This window comes from Nematolebias whitei, chromosome 5, assembly GCF_014905685.2.
Source record: "Nematolebias whitei isolate Nwh7 chromosome 5, NemWhi1, whole genome shotgun sequence".
Lineage (NCBI taxonomy): Eukaryota > Metazoa > Chordata > Actinopteri > Cyprinodontiformes > Rivulidae > Nematolebias > Nematolebias whitei.
This window is the reverse complement of record NC_056502.1, coordinates 8,149,550-8,169,353: the sequence shown is the minus strand read 5'-3', so window position 1 is coordinate 8,169,353 and position 19,804 is coordinate 8,149,550. Positions and strand designations below refer to the sequence as shown.

Sequence of the window (19,804 nt, the reverse complement as noted above, 5' to 3'; positions counted from 1 at the left end):
TAACAAACTAAAAACTGTTTAGCTGATTCATGCTAATTTTAACTTTATCTGCTAATTCCAAATTTATTTCACAAATTTCAACATTTTTCTGCATAACTCGGCAAAATTGTGCTCTTTCCACTTCATTAGTGGAAGTGGAAAGACTAGTGAAACTAGCCTAATTAAGCTGAAAGGAATTGTCAAGCTGTTTAGCTGTTTTTGTTACATTTTTGCCATCCTATTTGTAAAAAAAATAAATAAATCTGTATGCCTTTTTATATTTGTCTATTGTTGTCGCTGTTGTCCATCGTTGTCATCTTTCTTTGTTGAAATCAGGTCTCTCTTGTAAATGAGTCCTCGAGGCTCAATGGGATTTACGTGTCTAAAAAAAAGTTGAAATTACCAGAAACAAGTTAATTGAGCTGAAAGTAGCAGAAATGACCACAAACAGCGTGAATTTATCTGAAAACAGCCGAATTCAGCTGGAAAATGCTATAAAAAAAAGTAGCTGAACAGGTCAAGCAAGCTTAAATTAGCACAAGAAAGCAGAAAGAACACGTGTTTGCACAATTAGGCTGAAAGAAGCAGAAATGAGCACAAAATGTGGAAATTATTTGGAAAAAAGATGAAATTAGCAACAACAACAAAAATAGATCAGCTGAAAAGTAGCTAAAAAAAGCAGAAAGAAGTTTGTTACCAGAATGAAGTGGAAAGAGCACAATTTTGCTGAGTTATGCAGAAAAATGTTGAAATTTGTGAAATAAATTTGGAATTAGCAGATAAAGTTAAAATTAGCATGAATCAGCTAAACAGTAGCTGAAAGAGTGGAAAAAGCTGAAACTTGCAGAAATAAGCTGAAAGGAGCACAACAAGCTGAAATTAGCAGAAAGAAGTTAGAAGAAGCACAATGATGTCGCAGTTAGCAGAAATAATGTGAAAGGACAAAACAGCTGAAAAAAACAGCTGAAATTAGCTGAAAGTAGCTGGAAAAAAAGTTTACATTTGCACAAAGAAGCTGAAGCAGAACCAAATGTGAAAGGAGCAGTAAAAGGTTGTAAACAGTTCTAAAGATTTGAAGGATTTAAAATAAGTTCATTTTCTATGAGTAAAAAATGGCAGAAAAGGCTAAATGTTTCAAAATGCTAAAGTTGCACTAACACCAAAAGTTAGAGCAGGACTGTCCTGAAAGAGCTGAATGTTTTTGATTTATGATTTGTTGAAATAACAAAATCTGTGGAACGAGAATAATGACGAAAAACATACGGAAGAAAAATGGATCGCAGTGTGAATGCTTCATAAACATTCACACATTTAACAGAAAGTAATTCTTGTACAAACATTTAGCTACAACAGATTTAACTTTCTAACATAACTTGATTTAAAACACAACAATGGTTAGAACAGCTCAGTAAAGTTTACAGATACTGACCTGAAACATGATGCGTTGATGACTCAGTCAGGTACAACACGTACTCTGAGTGTGACTTCACGTAATATCACATGGAAGTGCGCACAATGGGATTTTCAAAGGTTGAACATTCGTTTAAAGACGGATTGTCCTCTAATTAAAGTTTGTAAATGAAGAAGCTTTAGGCAGTTTTTATGAGCTATTGAACATTATTAGATGCGTCAAATGATTTTATCGAACAAGAAGAAAACAAGAATAAAGATGCTCTTCCACATAAACTGCAGTCTGGATTTTATCCAGGCGGATTTGAGGACCAGAAAATGGATGTGAAGATGAATAAAAACTCACACAGAGAATCTGCAGATAAGGACCACAAAAGCCACGGAGGCTGAAAAACCTTGCTGACAGGTACAGACACAAAACGACCGAATCTAAATTGAACTCGGTGTTTTGGACGAGTGGAATGAGGCCTGTGAAAAATGACTGAACAGCCATAACGACGTGAGTGCAGTTGCTGTACATGTCTGCGTGGAAGTGTTTAGGACGGGAAGAGAAGGGAAAAAAAAAAAAAAACAGCAGGAGATCTCTTTTTTTTTTTTTCCAGATTTTTGTCTACTACAGCATTATGAAGCCATTGCACCACTGGAAAGGAAGCAAGCCCATAAAACTAGATTTACTAACTGGTGCCTATTGTAAGTGCAAAAACAAGCAGAATATTTTATGATTAGTTGTTGATGAGGTGCTTCTCCAGACCTTCAGTAAGCGTAACGCATGTTTCAGTCTGATTAGATTAGGGACGCTGTACACTGCTGCTGTTATAAGATTACTGTAAAAAACTGAAACACTTCATGAAATACTTGAAGATACAAAAAAAAAAAAAAAAGCATCTGGCGACAGATGTCATCATGCAGTGGGCTGCAACATTCAGGAAATGTTCAGCTTCTACATCTTTGGTATTTTGACATTCTAACAGAACAATCTTGTGCTTCATAGGAAGTTATTTGTTTTTGCATGTAGATCCGTTTTATACGGATAAAGCCTAATGAAGTTTGAATATGTGGCAGCTGCAATGAAAAACTACTATTTGAACTGGTCAAATGCTCAAACTCTGGATTGAATTCTGGGAAACAATTTGGTCAACATGTCAGGAAGGTCATATTCTCCTCGGTCTCCATCCTGTTATCCATTAGCACAAAGTAGTATTAGTACATGGGACCCACTCGACAGCTACCCTTGTTGTGTCGGGGGTCAACGGTCACTCTGGGTCACCTCGCCCTGTAAACACTTGACATACCACTGCGGCACCAGGACTGCTTGACTGGACGACTGTCTGATGCAGCGAGCGACGCCCGCCCCCCACAACACACACTAACATGACGAGGGATGAAGCACCGGAGTGCGTGTTGTTGTCAGACAGAGAAAGTAAGGATGAAAATGGCTTCATGAGTCTGTGGGTGTGGAAACAATAACAGTCCAGTTATTCTACAACAAACAGACTTTGTATACCGACCCGTTTCACATCTAAATGCTTTTTTTTTTTTTTAGTTTTTCCCCATTGGGCAGTATGAACAGTTCGGTTTTGTACTGTGATGAACAAGTTGCTGAAACCAGACATCACAAAGACACAAATTATAACAGTATATAATTTTATAGAAGACATTTTTAAATTCAGTCAATTACTAACTTGATAAATGAAGGCTAAGGCCAATTATATGACAACATTGCTAAACTGTAACCCACTATAATTTATAATGGTTCTCTAATTTATGGTTGGTTCTCTAATTACCTCTCAAATAGGAGGCAATGTGTTCAACATAATGGTACATCTTCCAGCAATTTAACCGTCAACAATGGTGTACCACAAGGCTCAGTCTTAGAACCCACCCTCTTCACAATCTACAAAAGTAATTTAGGTCAGATCATTCCTGATGCATCCTTGGTCTGCTGCCTGCATATATCTCCTCCTATAAGTCACTTTGTCAGTGCAGCTACAGCGTGCGCTCTCAGGACATAATTACCTGCAGCATCACCCTCAGTGCGGACAGAATGTGGCAAAAGGGCCTTCTCCTACTTCTGCTTCTGTAACCTGGAATTCCTTGCAAAAAGATCTGAAGTTGTGCACTTTGACCTCTCTAAGGGATTTTAAACAACTAAGTTCAATGCAAAAATCAACGCTAATTTTTGTATTTTACAGTTTTACAATGTAGCTATTTTTGTTTCATATTTATGACTTATTTTATTTACTTTTCATTTTGTATGCCTTTATATGATGTCTGTTGTTGTCTGTACCTCATCTGTGTTCTTTGTTAAAAACAGGTCTATCTTGTAAACGAGTCTTTGTGACTCAATGAGACTAACCTGCATAAATAAAGGTGAATGAATAAAACCACAGACAACTGTTCTGAACATAATTTAACTTAAGAACAATGTTAAAAATACTAAGTTTAGATTGTTCAGGAGGAGATAAATGTAATAAATGCATCTTGCTTCTCAAACCCTTACCTACGATCAAACAACAATTAATTTAAAATACAATAATACAACTTTATTTTTAAAGCACTTTCAAAACAAGGCTGTTGGCCAAAGTGCTGTAAACGGAAAACATAGAAAAGCAAGAAAAAAATATTAAATCAATTGAAACCGTAAAATTAATGAACTTTTAAAATCAGAAAACAGTAACACAATAAAAATAAATTAATTAAAAACAGTAAAACCAACATTTCAAGCTGTGTTAAAAGCCAAAGAGGAAAAAAAAAAGAGTGTTTTCAGAGAAGATTTAAAAACAGGAAGTGAGTCAGCTTGTCTCTATTTCAATACAGATTTGGGTTTTGTGTTAAAATAGGTTAAACTTCAAACGTAGCAAATTATTGTTATAAATTAAGCTTTAAACTATATTTCATGTGACATTTAAAATAATTCAGCCCTTAAAATGATTGAACTTCTCAGTTCATAAACCATTTAATGACATAAATCAAAGATTTTTCTTTACCTGAAGGGTTAAAAACATTTTGTTTGTCACTAATCTGCCACTAGGAGGCGATAAACCCATCAATGATTCTTCTCCTCTTCCTCCTCTTCATCTCTCTCTGTTTATAACCATATCCATCACTCTTTTTCCTTTCTTTAGTTATGAGCGTTGTTAGTCTCAAGCTGCATGTAAAAAAAGCTTTCCTGTCCAAATGTTACCAACATCTTCTGCACTATTAATTTTTATATGTTGATATTTGGTTATTTACATCTAAACCAAAATCATTAATTCAGTGAATTCATAAATTCACTCCTCTGGCAGTCTTTAGCAGTGATTGTCAGGAAAAAAAACAAGTTTCAAACTGACAGAATACACATTTCTGTTTACAACAAGTTCTGTGCTTCACATGATTCGGCTACAAATAAAACAAGACATTTTCAAAAATCACCCATTTTTAGTTTTAATTGTGCAACTCGTCCTTTTCGTTCTCTGCTCAATCACTGTTAAAGACAGAGATAAGACAGTGTCAGAACATAACATCAGCCCTCAAATTAAAGCCTTGGACCTAAACCACTCCTAACCTCTTAAACCTTTACGCTCATTCCTACTGTGACCTTTGACCTCTTGTCCAAAACAAAAGACTAACATCAACTGGAGAACAGGAGCCAAAAGAAAAAAAAAAAGGACAAAATAAATTGAAATCTTTTGTTTCTAATTGTAAAGTAAAATAGCAGTTTATGTTGGAATTATGTAAATAAATTAGACAATATATTGTGGATGGAGAGGGTTAATTAACTTTGATGAAATTAGCTCCGTTTTGACTTCAGAAACATAAAATCCTTCATGCTTCAAAACAGCTGGAGTTCTAAACTTTTCTGTGCAAATCAGGTTCAGTCTGATTAGAAAAACAATCAGCTCAAGGTAAAACTTGGAGTAAACCTGGGTTTTAAATCTGGTATCTTTAGCAAATTTCCCATATTGATAAGAAACTTTAACCAGTGGACATGAAGAAAGCTCATCAGGAGCATGGTGTAGTTAATGATGGAAAAAAAATATATACAGAAAACCACCTCATCCTAAATCTGAAATGGTTCCTGTAGTAAGAAAATTTTTTCAATTAAAATCCAGATAAAATTTGACTTTCTTCAAAGATCCTGCGTTAAAATAAACTTGAAGCTGTCATTCTTCTTTTGAAAGATTACAACCAAAACGCACAAAGAAAAAGTTTATTGCTGATGTGATTCATCAGATTCCAAAAGTTCAAGTTAACGGTCTTGAAGAGAAAAACTAAACCTTCACAGTAGAATTTATCACACATTATTATTTAGTTATTTTATTTATTATTGCTACAAATAGCCTGGTAAACATAACATTGCTTCTAGAAATGTCTTAAAACTACACAAAAACACAAAAAACGACCAGAAATGCTGTAATAACTGTCAGACTTATAGTCTATGTGATGTAAAACTACCACGAAAGCTCATAAACTACCGGAAATACGGCGTAGAGTGAGGTTTGTAAGCTCAATCGTTCAGGTAAATGGATCACAAAAAGGTTAAATCATGTCATCTGGACAGTTTCTTTTTGGGAGAAATGTTTTGTCTTTCATCCAAAAAAACTTCATCTGTGTGAGGCCTGCCAGCCCACATCTGTCCTATAAATAGCACCTCCTCGATGTGTTTCAAGCTAACCTGCTGTGGAACGTGTAAGGCATAGTGGTTACAGCGGTCGTCCTCCAATGCCTTTCTGGTCCCAAGTCGGCTGCCCTACCTCTACCCCATGAACTCATTTAGAAAGAATAACATTTGGAGGCAACTAAAACACCATTTCCAAGTGGACAAGACTGAAAGGACAACAGAAAGTTTGGATATTCACAAAAACCGTTCCCTTGTAGGTGACCAGTATGTACGGTAAATATGCAGCTGCTCATCTTTGTTCCCTTTGAAATAACTTTTACTTTAATTAGTTAATTAATGCTGCATTTGCTGAACCTCTTGAAACTGTAAACTATTTATTTTGTTCCAGCTCTGCTCCTACCAGCCTAAACTTGTTATATGATGCAAAAATGCTGGTAAAATCATTTTCTATCTGTTTGACCAACAGATCAAAAAGTGATTTTTTTTACAGAATAACTATAAATCAGATCTATCTAACTTCAATGTTTCTGAGCAATTAAAGTACATTCCAGAGGCTCACAGACTTTTATTCTAACCCACGACCCAGCTGGGACTCACGATGACCCTGTGATGGTAAACGTTTGACATTTGTTAATTCTATCAGTCTGTCAGCAAAATAATCCCCCAAAAAGTCACATTGGGCTTTGATTTTGTAACGTGACTTTGATTTATTAACTGTAGAGTAAAACTAATAGTTAAAAGAGTTGCTGTTGGTTCAGTGTTATCAGCTGTTTATCAGTTTCCACAATGTATTGATCAGCTACTGTTTCAGAAAATAACCTTTGACCTTCCTCTGGAGTCGATCAGCTACCGAGCGTAAAACTCTTCCACTCAGCTGGAATGTTTGATCAATTCCTGTGCAGCTGGGACTTTGACCTGTGTAATGTTGGTTTTTATCACATAGAAAAGTGAAAGAACAGAAGTTTGTCTGCTTTTTCAAATAATTGCTAACAAGATTTGCCAGTTAGAAGTTCTGCCAGGTTTCTTTTGATTTTCTTTGATCTGATTTTGCTTACAGGTGAAAAACAGCCCGTCTGAGGTCGATCGAAGCCCTCCCAGTATTCACTTTTTATTATTTTACATCAACTTTCCTCCATTAAATAGTCTAGTATGTACACTGAGGTTCTGAGTGAGTGTTTCCCCCCCTTCAGTCAAACCCGTCTCTAATCAGCGTTTACAGCATAAATATACAGAGCGTCATATTGCTGCTCTGATTCGACTCGTATGGATATTTATTTTAGTCAGTTATGTGAATGTTGCCATGTGACGGAGATCAGCAGACTGATTTTAAAAAGCTGCTGCGAAAAACTCAACGCGAGTTATTCTGCAAAATCCACGTGAGTAATCAGTGAAAATCAAAAATATCCATGTTTTTCTTCTTTCAGCTGCTCCCTTCTTCAGGGGTCACCACAGCGAACGATTTCACATGAAGACCTGGTAATTATTTTTACGCCGGATGCCCTTCCTCACAGAGCTACCACAGCCCTCTGTGTGGAGTAGAGCGCTGCCATCTTGGGCACCCAGGGGAGCAGATGGTGGGGGTTGAGTGCCTTGCTCAAGGGCCCAGAGTGGGCCAAATGAGGGTGGAGGCAGGTGTGGGTGTTTCAACTTTACCACCCACATTTTGATGTTGTTGGTCTGGGGAGTTGAGCCGGCGACCCTTTGATCACAGACCACCTTCTCTAACCTCTGCGCCACCGCTCCCCCTACAATCAAAGGTCGTGAAAATCACAATATGCATACGTTTAATTCAAACAGTTGAAACGTGTTAAGAGTTAGGCAACAAAAATGATGTGGTGAAAGTAAAACAAGATCACAAACAATTAATTTGATCTTATTTATATTTAAAACAGATGTTTCCATGGTAATATTGCTTGTATAATAAAAAAAAAAAAGTTGTTTTGCTGAACAGGTTTTTAGAAGCTTTGAATGCCAAAAGCAATTTATATTCATATTTTCTTTAAATCTGATCGTTACTGCATTAAATTACTCATTAGTTGTGTCGTAAGTTTTAGCCTTTAATGTTGCACATTCTCACAATTTCACCTATTGTCGTTTGGTTTAAAGTGGTTCAGTGGTTATACTTCTCATCCCCTCAGTTCACTTTCTTCATCTGTGATGTTTTTATAATTGCAGTTAAACAGTTGTGGATTTACTACTGCCCGTCCTGTCGGACTCAAGTTAATCAGACAACCTTTAAAGCAATTAGATCAGTTAACAATCAGACCCTAAATAAACTGGAATAAAAACAATTGCAGCACTATCAGTGTAATATAACTTCTAAACATTAAATATAGAGTTTTAAAATCTAATCATGTACTCATATGGTCCAGTTATGTTTTAAGAAATCCCATGACATGGCCCCTCCACCACTAGAAATAATTGTATAAATCTGCTCAGAACAGATGAGCTCATCCAGGTCAATTGTTTGAGGAGAATGTAAAATCTATAAAAGGAAATCAGCTCTACGTTTTCATTTAGAGCAACTAAGAAGTGGAACAAACTTCCAGATGAGTTTAAAAAAGATGCAACAATTCCAGTATTTGAACCCTGGGAGGCCAGTGATGGGCGTCTTAATGTCATTACTATCAACATTCATTAGAACTGGTTAGTTTCTAGTTAACATTTTGAAAGTTTCTATTGTAGGAAATTGATTATTTTATTTTTAAACAATTAGATTTTCAAATCAGAATCAACCTTTATTGTTATTGCACAAAAGCACAAGAAAATTTACTTTTAATACAGCCCGTCCAAAGAAACACAAAGAACCAAACAGCATCATGGGTAGACGGGGGTGCCTGAGGCTGCAGCCTCATGAGAGGCGCTGCCTTTTTGTTAGATAAGGAAAAAAGATATCTCACACCATGTCCCGTGAAAGTTGAAAAAAAAAAAAAACTCAACACAAATTGTTATTCTTCCGATTTTGTTCAGTAGCACTTGTATTTATGCATTGTTTGGTTCTGCAGAAAGCACTTACCGTTCTGTAGTCATTAGTGAAATTTGGCTAAATGACCCACAATAAGTCCCGATGCATGCTCAATAATCCAGGTGGATAAATCTAAAAAGGTTGAGTCAGGTCCTCTGGATGGATTCTTTGATGAAACGTTTCGTCTTTTATCCAAAGGACTTCTTCAGTCTGAGGAGCTGCAACAAACTCAGTTTTATAAGCAGCAGCTTCTCAGAGTGGATCTGTGAGAAGACTAGAGGAAGTCGTCTCATTCCACTGGCTGCAAAGAAAGTCTAGAAATGGAAACGTGGAAGTTGAAGCCAAAATGAATGTCCCTGTAGACTGCTCTTAATTTTAGTCATGTCCTTTTTTTTTCATGTCCCCTCCACATAAATGAAAAGTTTGCCGTCAGTAAAAAAAATAAAAAATAAAAATACGCCTGTATATTTTTTCCAGTTGTTGACTCGTGTCATTTAAACAGTTCCTGCTGTTTATTCATTTTTCTTTCTCATTCGTTAATTTTTTTAAATAATTTTTTTCCTTAAAGAGCTCGTGTGGCAATGTGACTGTGCACAGGGGAATAGGCAGGACTTAAAGCCCCACATGCACAGACTCTGGTTCCAAAAAGACAGCACACCCACAAACCAGATGCCGACAGCTTTAATTTTGAACGATCGAACGAGATCTGTTTTTGTGTTGATGCTCTAACCAGAACCAAACGTCAGGCAGAATAAAAACAACATGCGTTGCGTCTGTCTGAATAAAAACAGGTAGACGGTTCCACTTCGTAAATTGGTTGAATCTCCGAGGACGTCTGGGACATTAAATCATATCTGGAGAGATGCTGCTCTGTCTTTGGCTCCAACAGGAAACACCTGGTGAATCACATCATGCCAAGTCAGATGGGATTCACTAAAGATGTGCCGCCCAGCAACCTAAATATACACACAATCATCTTCAAAATAAACAAAAATGACCTCATTAAGGCGTATAAACTTGTTTGCACGGTTCATTTACGCATTTTTCAAGTTTTCGGTTATTTGCATGATATTGACACAGTTGCAGAAAATGGCACAGACTACAATGAAGGCCAGATATACAGTAATTTTTCTCTCAGTTTTATATTTTATAGAAGAATATTAATGCGTGTAAGAAACCTTGATGTCCTAATCTACTCTAGAGATGGAGGAGAAGATGTTTGGAAACGGTGCTGGAAGTTTCACTCTGGTATCTTGTTGATAACCCACATGTTCATTTATCGTTTCCACTCGTTCAGCAAACTAGAACAACTGTTGCTCGTACTTAAACAGCCTTGAAGGTTGTGGTTGGCGCGAGAGAAGCACGTCTAGAACACGTGACACAAGAGGAAGGTAAAGGAGGAGGGGGAAGGAGGGAAGGAAGAGTCGATGAAAGAGTGGAAAAAGACATGGAGATGAACAGGCAGATAGACGGGACGATGAAGGGTGTGACGAAGATGGACTGACTTCATCCAAGATAACAGATCGCCATGGCGACCTGCCTGTCAATCAGTCTGTCAGCCACATCCACTCCCGGCCCCATTACAGCGCTCTACCTCAGCCGGACGCACAATGGATCCTCTGTGTGTGAATACATGCGTGTGTCCATACCCACAGGCCATTAACCGGCAACTAAGCAGACCCTCCCATCTCCTCTTCATTTTCTGACGCATGTGTGACAATGGAGTCCCAGTGGCTCGCCAACCCCCTCAAAGCCATCTCAGTGACACAGGACTCTTTTTGAAGGTGCACCTCATTGAATATGTCAAGGTCATCCATATAACAACGAGGTTCATTTTGTTTCCTCACACAAATTAGATAAACTCTTAACCTGCCTTTCAAAGTTATTCGTCAGTGAAGTTAAGGGCTAACGTGATCCTTTGGTGACAGCAAATCTCTAGAACACGGGGCAGGAGGAAGAAAGGGAACATGAACTATGGGACTATTGCTTAAGGGCAAAAAAAAAAAAAACTTGTAAAAAGTTTTCAGGAGATAAACAAAGGTGAAATTCAATGAACCCTGAACCCTGAATGTGTGTGAGTTTATGAGTGTGTGCATGAAGGCTGGGTGGGGGGTGATATGTGAGTGTGTGGGGGGGCTAAAGCAGAGATGAAAGGGAAGCCATTGCCTGCTGATGACTGATAGCATTCAGCAGAGCTTTGGCTGATGTCTGTCTGATAACACAGAGGACAGCTCAGTTGGTCTTCAGGGTAAAGGGGGACATCAGTGCAGCCAATTGGGGACCAGTAACACCCCAACAGTAGCTCAGGTTCATCATATCTGTGTAATTCTTGAGATTAGTCTATCTAAAACTCAGATTCTACTGGTACTGGGGCTTTGCCTTACAGCGTCGGGGGCTCTATACAACAGTAAACCTGAAGAAAGAAAGAAAGAAAGAAAGAACTGGATCTACCGTGAAGTTGCCACTGATGGTATTCGAAAGTTGTAATCACCTTAGTGTCGTCAGAGTGGCAGTCGCGATAAACAATAGATCGATTAATCCCAAGATAAATGAAAATTATCGACATGTTCATTTATCGGCTTTATCATTTCTTCGTGTCTCTCTCTTTTTACTGAAGACAGTGCTCTTCGTTGAACCCTCCCTTTCTCTTTTCTCTTTAAAATCAGTTTGAACTGTTCAAAATTGTGGTTTTGGATCGTTCAAAGCAGCTAAGCTGAGAAGCTAAGCTAAGCTACGAGCTAAGCTAACAGGCCGACCTCAGGAAAAAACCTCCGTCTTGTCAAAGCTCCAAAATTCACGATTGAAACCCGTGCTTTCGTCTAAAAAGTTGCTTTTCTCTGCAAAAAGAATCTGAGGATTTGTTTATTGCTTTTTTAATTAAAAGCTTTGTGTGAAAAATGCTACGCTAAAGAGCTCAAACCACACCGAGCGTCTGCCATTTTGAGAACCGAAAAACGGGAACGAGATACAGCCCATGTCACGTCAAGGGGCCTCCCTCCCATTTTTCTTAATGAGACGCGCTGCTCACTCCCTCACTATCAATTCTTCGGTTCAAACAGTCTTATACTGCCATCCAGTGGTAAAAAAAAAGTGTTACACACAAAAATTAACCAACATTTCTTCTTAAATTTGACAATAATTACCAATAATTGTCAAATTTCAAACAATATTATTGTTTATCACAATAATTTGTGAGAATTAATCACCCAGCAATATTTGTTATCGTGACAGGCCTAAGTTGCAGCAGGGCAACATCCTGCAGGACTTATTTAAATGTTTCTTGAAAGGCAACCTTGCTGAAACAGGAACATTTCTTGATAAAACTGATGCACAGGCAACGTGATCTCTGGATTAGTGGGCGGCAGACTTTTGGATCCTGTGGATAACTGGGTGGGACTTAAGTGGTTCAGGTTTTTATGTCACGTACCATTGATGGTATCTGGCCAAATATATTGATCTCTTTCACTCCTTAACCCACAGTTTTTCCCATTTGTTGGAGTGTGAGAACATTATCGCAGCAAGTGGTTTCATCTAGGAAGAGCTAATGCAACTTTTCATTTACCTCTATTTGTTAATTGTTGTGTTCACTGACCAGGCTAATTACCATTAGCAATACAAGATAACAGTGGGTTTATCTTCATTTTGTGCAGTTGAACACTTTGGCAACAAGCTCACTAATAGTTTTGTGTGACTTGATTAATGATACAAGCTGACCGAAGTGAAAATAAAAAATGTTTTCCTGCAACTTTTTAATGCAAGAGTCAGCAAAATTGGATGATGAGAGAACTTAAGACTTTCCAAAAGTTTGACTCCAGATCATAAATTGAATGCATCATAAGTTTGAACTGCAGCTGTGCCAGAACCGAGGGTTTCCAGCAGAACCGTGGATTTGTGCTGAAGTGACCGACAGTATGTTAACCACTTGACCTATTTATAATTTTAATGTGCTTTTAAAAAAGTTAAGAGGGAATAAATGATAAAATATGGCTAATGTAAACAAACTTACACCTAAACTCCTCCACACAGGTTCATACCTTAGGATTTCTATAAAATCAGCTCTGGTCATAAAATACTTTTAAAAGCCAACGCTTGTTTTTCAGCCACAGGAGCGACACAGAAAAGCCTCACTGGTCTATTCTCATTCTCAAAAAACAAAAAAAAAAAGCTCAACAACAGTAAAAGGGGTGGGTGAGGGGGGTCAAAGGGCACATGTTCCCGGAAAGAGTAGTCTCCCAGCATTTTTTAGGCCGTCGCAAAACAGCATTAAAACAGGTATGTCTATAGGAACCAACTAACACTTTGTTGCACTGGAAATTTACTGAGTACGTTATTTAGATAACAGGAAAATGTGTTTGTCCATGTCGGTGTTTTATGTGTTTGCAAATAACTAGATTTATAAATGCAACATTCAACACCACGTACGTGTTAAAGCATCAAGAACAAACGCAAGAGCTAATAACTCAGGGTTCGAAACCAAACCAGAGATTTAGCCATTTCTGACATAAAAGAAAAACAAACTGTTCGTACCAGGCAGACGCAGGTGATGCAGGGGTTGTCCGTGATGTTGGGGATGTGGAGGACCTCTCCTTCATTCTCACAGCTGGCTTCTGTGCCTGCAAAGGACAGGAGGAGAGTGAGAGGCAGGCTGGAAAAAGGTTGTTCTAATTTACATCTAATCACCCCCTGGGATCAGACAGACAAACAATACTTTTGCCATTTTCCTACTACGACGCCAATTTTTGGCGCAACACCTGTGAAATGAACAGAGTTGTGGACACTTTAGTGTTGTCTCAGTGCGATGAGCTGCTGCAACCATCGTGAACTGCAGATGTCCACCCACTGATTACTCTGAGTTTCATTAAAATCCATGAGATGTTTTCTAAAATGACAGACGAATGAATACACACAGACAAGGGCAAAAACAGTATTGCCCATTTCCCTTCAGCGGTGGATGATTATTCAAATAAACCTGTGATGGATACAGATGTGTTCTATATAAACTGTGTATAGTAGCATCAGGTGCGTAATCAGACCTTTTTATTTAAAGTTTCTTTGACCTTTTCAGTTTTATTTTATTTGTCCAGGTAAAAGCAGTGACATTCTCACCCAGCTCTTAACAACACGAGTCAGTCACTTTGTTACGAGTGCAAGTGTAACCTGAACCGACGACAGGAAACGACCCAGAAACACATGGGTTTATGGGTAGAAACCGGCAGATGTCAACATCCTCAAACCAGCCGTTCCTGCTGCTCTGCAGAGGAAAAGAAACGTGCTCCGGACCGACGCTCAGATGTTTTCTCATCTGTCAGATCTGTTTTATACAGAGCCCCCCCGCGGTGACAGTGATGGGAAAAATATTATTGCATGGCTACGAGCTGATGCGTGGATACAGATGTGGAAAAGATATGAGGTTGTGGCTGCAAATTTTTTTCTCGTTTAGCCAAGAGTTCTTGTAATAAGTTACACAGCATGGGAACTGGACGGGTGCTGTCTGTTTTGTTGCAGGAACTACTGAAGACGATCGTTCCGATACGGCTGTAGATCCGGTTAGAGGGATGTTTATGACCCACAAGGCCGTTCCTGTCATTGAGCCAAATCTGGATGAACTGGACTTAAAGGCTTCAGGTCGACGTGTCGTAAAAGCTTAAAGAAGGTCCTTGTACTTTTAAGGCATTTATTATATATCCACATGCAGCCTTGTTATGTCTCCAGTTCTTCCTGCTAGCATCTGTCTAAGCTAAGTTGTGTTTTAGAATAATGTTTAGATTATTTTCCAAAAACCCAACAAGAATGAATCAGTTCTAACCAAATGATTGTGTTTTCTGACAGTTGTTCTGAGCCTCTACAGAAACGAGGGCACTTAAATGATTATTTTTGTTTAATTTAGCAACAGTTCTCAAGCTATTCTTTCATATTTTTTGAGCATTTGGCGATATTTCATCAACAACATATCACATCTGTGCCTTGAGACAATACACAAATGTAAAGATGATGGCAAATTAATTGTTTCATTCCTATGCCATATTTATTCCATTAATTTATTTAATCTGTTGCTGCTGTTACACTTGAATTTCCCATCCGTGGGACAACAAAGGCTTTTTCTGTTCTATTCTATTCTAATATCATCAAGGCAAAAAAACATATTTACAATTAAAGAGCTAATGGTCGTTGAAGGACTGTTAGGAAGGAAGATTTAAACTAAAATCACTTCACGCTATGAAGGGACAGAGTTGTGGCCATTTTAGTCAAACCCTAAAACGACATTCTGTTTGAGCTAAAGCAATATTATGAGCTCTCGTATGATCTATTCCTGTGCAAAGTTTGTGTTTTAAATTACTTCCAGCTGCCATCACCGCAAATTTTAGCTCAGTATATGTAACAATGTCTGTTACAGCTACTTTTGTGTTTGTTGGGGTTGCTTAGCTGTTGCAGCCATCTTGAATGGGATTCATTCCAAAAGCTAAGCAGTTGTAGACGTACATGTGATGATTGGTTTTTAGGAGTTTTGTTAAATCTTGCTGAGTTAATTTGTTCATTTGAACACCTTCTGGAGAACTCGTTGGCAACTGTCACCACTGAGCTGCTCATTCAATTCAATTCAGTTTATTTTAGGGGTGCATCGATTGCAGTTTTCTGGCCGATCACCAATTTCTGAAAAGTCTGACCTGCTGATTCTGATTTTGTTTTATAAGCGACACCGTCAGGTGTTATAAGGTCACAACGCACCTTCAATTTTCTACTATTATTTTATTGAAAACATACCCTTGAACAATGTCCTAGAAACAATACAAACTTGTTTTAACTGGTCATGAGGTAGTGCTTTGAAATATAAATGAAGTGCAGAGAATTGTTGTTAAAACAACAACAACAAAAATTTTGTAAAATCAGTTTCTCATGCAAATATCGCCTGATTTCCAATTTCCCCAAATTAAGGAAATCGGGCCGGATTTATTGGTGCACCTCTAGTTTATTTATATAGCGCCATATCACAACAAAGTTGTCTCAGGGCACTTTACAGGAACATTCGCATACATAAAAAAGCCAATTAGTAAAGTTCTCCATCTAAGGAACGTTCTTATGTGCATCCAAAATGTCCTCTCTTTGACGCAATAACACAGTTTCTCCATCACGACTATTTAATACTGATCCAAGAACTATTTCTAAACTTAAAGTGCTGATACTGGAACACGTGTTGTAAACCTAAACTAAAAGGAGTTTGGAGCAACATTGTGTCTTCACTGTACCGTGACCTCTGACCTGTTTGGTTTGTCGATGGTTTATTCTTTAACTCATTTTCCAAAGCAGCGCATGCAGTTGAGACTCATCACTGACACGTCTCAATAATCTTAACTGGTTAAAAGCAAGAAAGCTTTTCTGAATTCTTTTAGTCCAAATTAACTGCAACCGTTACGCTTGTCACTTATAAAAAACATTTAACAATAAAGGTTCAAAGGTGCTGTTCTCACAGTACTGCCAGCTTGTGTCAGAGGGTTTATGGCAACATTTCTGACTGGGTGAACTTGGATGAATCCTGGTAGCAGCGAGCTGTGCTGTCTGGGTCCAGCAGTAAAGCAGCCTGTGGATTCGGGCAGCGCAGACAAACCCTGCCGACTCCACCACCACTGTAAAATTTACAGCCTTCGAGGGTAATGAAACTGGCAGGGCTGGAAGTGTTGGAGGGGTGAGAGGGGCGGCCAGCGGGGAACAGCTTTTCCGCTGTTGTTCTTCAGCTGCCGTTTGTCTGATTCTAACACGGATTATTGAAGCAGACACTGATTGTAGCTTCCTCAAACGCTCACGTTGGATCAACTATTTACCTTCAGGACATCCTTTTCAAAAGGAAAACAGATGACCGCTGAGAAACAAATGGAAATTGGGAATAAAAAATAGACAAAGAAAACAAAGGGATGGTCAGAGAGTTTGAGGAGACTTGGATATTTGACACATCTGTTAGTCACTTTCATCTTAAATCCCACAAAGGAACTAAATTCATTAGTCGACTCCATGTGAAGCCAAATCAGCGGTTAGCTCATGTCATACGGACATAAGACTTAAAATCAACATTTTGCTCTCATCACCATGTTGCATGTTTAGCTCCCACTGAAGGAAAATAATTCAAGTTTCTCATATGAGTCAAAGTTTATAAGAAATTGTCGGTTCTTATAAATGTACATTTATTTTCTTGCAGTCAGTATTCACACTTCTGTTCCTTCCAAATGTTTTATGACTTGGGCAAACTTTGCACCATTTTAACCATTTACATGATCAAAACTTTCACCTTCATAAATGCTTATGACGTTTGGCCTCCTATTTGAAATACATTCAGATCTCTTAAATTCTGTGAAAAAAGCATTGTTCTCTTTAAAATCTGCTCCTATATACTTGCTCTATTTTTGCTTTTTATGCCTCTTTTAGCTACATTTTTACTACTTTTACGCTTTAGCAACCATTTAGCTGATAATTCAAATTTTGATTTATGTGCCTTTTAGCTTTTACCTACAGTTTTGCTAATTTTAGCTCCTGCTCTGCTGGTTTTAGCCTCAGTTTTGCTTGTGCTGCTTCTTCAACAAATGTCAGCCGTCTTTTAGCACAGCCAGTGGACAGACGTGTACATTTTGCACTTCAGGTGACCAATAAAATAAAATAAAAACCCACAGAAAAACAAATCATGTATCCCATTTCTCTGAACAACAGGAGCTCTCCTGCAGGTAATTACACACGTGATGGAACAGCTGCATCCGAGTCTTATAAAGGATTACAAATATGTTGAGTTCAGTTAAGTTTGCTTAGAAAAATCCTTTTGTTGAATGCATTTTTCAGAAACACAAGTCAGATATTGAATTTTGTAAGTAATTTGAGAGATACACGATACTTTACAGAAACTGGGGGCAGGAAATATCATTTAATCCACTGAAGACTAAAAATAACTTCCAGACAAATCATCCACTGTTCCTTCTCACTTCATGCATTGGTCAAAAGGTGAGCATCTTTGCCCAAAACAGGCACCCTCCCCTCCAACCTCCTCATCTCAAACTGCTTCACAGCTTTACTAACCCCCCACCACCACCCCCTCCAAAAAAAAAAATCTTCAGTTCTGCAGACAGGTCTGAGAGATAAGAGAACATATTTGGGATACCAGGAGAAGGAATCAGAGTTATAATGTGTGTCTCCCCAGCTGATTCTGACAGTTCTCAGAAGTTTCAGGTCAAACTGATACACATGTTTGACAGGGTGGGGGAAGAAGAACATCTGGTGCAGGTTTTGCTCTCATCTTCAGTTCAGGAAGAAAGAATAAAGCAAAGGCAAGAAAAAAGAAAAAGGCCTGAGATCTGATTAAGTAGATGTTCTTTCTGGCCTTTTATAAAATGTATTTTTTGTCATGTTGAGTTGTGTGTCATCCAAGTTTCCTGTTCTTATTTATTCTCTAATCTGTTAAAAATTAATATCTAATGAAAAAGCTCTTGAGCCGCTGAGGATGGAAGAAAAGTGTTTCTTCTTTTAATCTATTTATTTAAAAAAAACCGATATAATTATAACCCCAAGTGATGCAAACTGTAATTTGGAGCAAAACCCACAAAGCTTTCATTTTTAGATTTCAAATCATCCTCTTTTTCAGTTTGTTTGATATAAATGATCCTGTCATCATGATGGAAAAGTGCAGAAAACAGCACGCGCTGCTGCAGGGACAGTTCTTCATGCAAGTTCAAAAAGAAACGTTACAAATGTCTAAGAAATAATTATCACGCAGAGCAGGTATACAATAAATCGCATTCTGTCTTTTATGCTTTCTTGTGTTTAGTTGTTATTCCCAGGTGAACCTGATACGCGGCTGCAGCGCGCGCCACATCCAGCCGCTTCACGACGTTTTACGCACGGTGGGTGTCAGGATGTTGTCATGGGGGGCCGCAGGATCCCTTTAACCTTACCTGTAATTAACGGGGAGGAAGACCGGGGCGTCTGGAGGAGCCACACGAAGCAGAAGAAAACCCTGCAGGTGGACCAGGAGGTGGGCTTCAAGCAGCGGAGCAACATTCTCCAAAACTTCACGAACAAAAAGTTGCAACGACTGAAAACTATTCCAGATGATCAAAGTCAGCGCGTGTCTTCTCTGCAGGTCAGGAGACAAACGCCGGTTTGCAGTGAAATGCAAAGATCAGACAGAAGCGCGATAATTACAGCATTAAATGACAAAGACCGGAGACACCGCGGCGGACAACGAGTCAACTCTTCAAAAACTAATCAGTCCCAAAGCCAGCACGTGCGACGATCCAGGTTTAAAGTGTGAAGCAGAAAGGTCCAAACCACAGTGACCGAGCGACTCTTAAACAGCTCATGATCCCGTCAAAATGCTTGTGTCCGTGCGCGTCCAAAGATCCACCGTGCGCAAGGATGCTGCATGTGGAGCGTCCGGTGTGTCCGCGCCGTGTCAGACCCTGACCTGCTTCTCCTCCTCCTCTCATATTAAAGCGGAGCTGGTGTCGGAGCGCACCACGGAGCCAGAAAGTCCTGCCTCCTCTGCGCAGGCCGGGACCTCCTCCTGTTTCCAGACGTCTCCAAAACCAGTAAAGCTCCCAGAGCTGCTCCGCTGCAGCTCCTGCACAAACGCACCTCCTCTCCATTCACAAGTAAAGACATGATCACGCGTTAAAGAGACAAAAAGAGGAAACTCGGGCGTTCATTTTTAGTTCTGGTTATAAAACGATGTAAAAAAATAATAATAATTAATTCAATTTATATGCAACGTTATTTTTAGTGCAATGTGTTTATGTTGAGCGAGTCTTATGTCGCTGTGGTCTTAGATGAAGCGGACAAAGCGTCAATCTCCACTTTACTCACACGCCAACTCA

General features: G+C 38.7%; 1 protein-coding gene across 1 annotated transcript in view; it reads right to left on the bottom strand.

Moving 5' to 3' along the window:
- The window catches only part of bmper (BMP binding endothelial regulator), a 42,687-nt gene extending 23,698 nt beyond the window's left edge, over positions 1 to 18,989 (bottom strand). The window contains exons 1-2 of the mRNA XM_037676765.1: positions 18,884 to 18,989; positions 13,485 to 13,570 (exon numbers count right to left, since the gene is read on the bottom strand). Of these exons, the coding sequence (XP_037532693.1) occupies positions 13,485 to 13,570; positions 18,884 to 18,989 (192 nt within the window). The remainder of the gene's footprint in view (positions 1 to 13,484; positions 13,571 to 18,883) is intronic.
- Between the last annotated feature and the right edge of the window lie 815 nt (positions 18,990 to 19,804).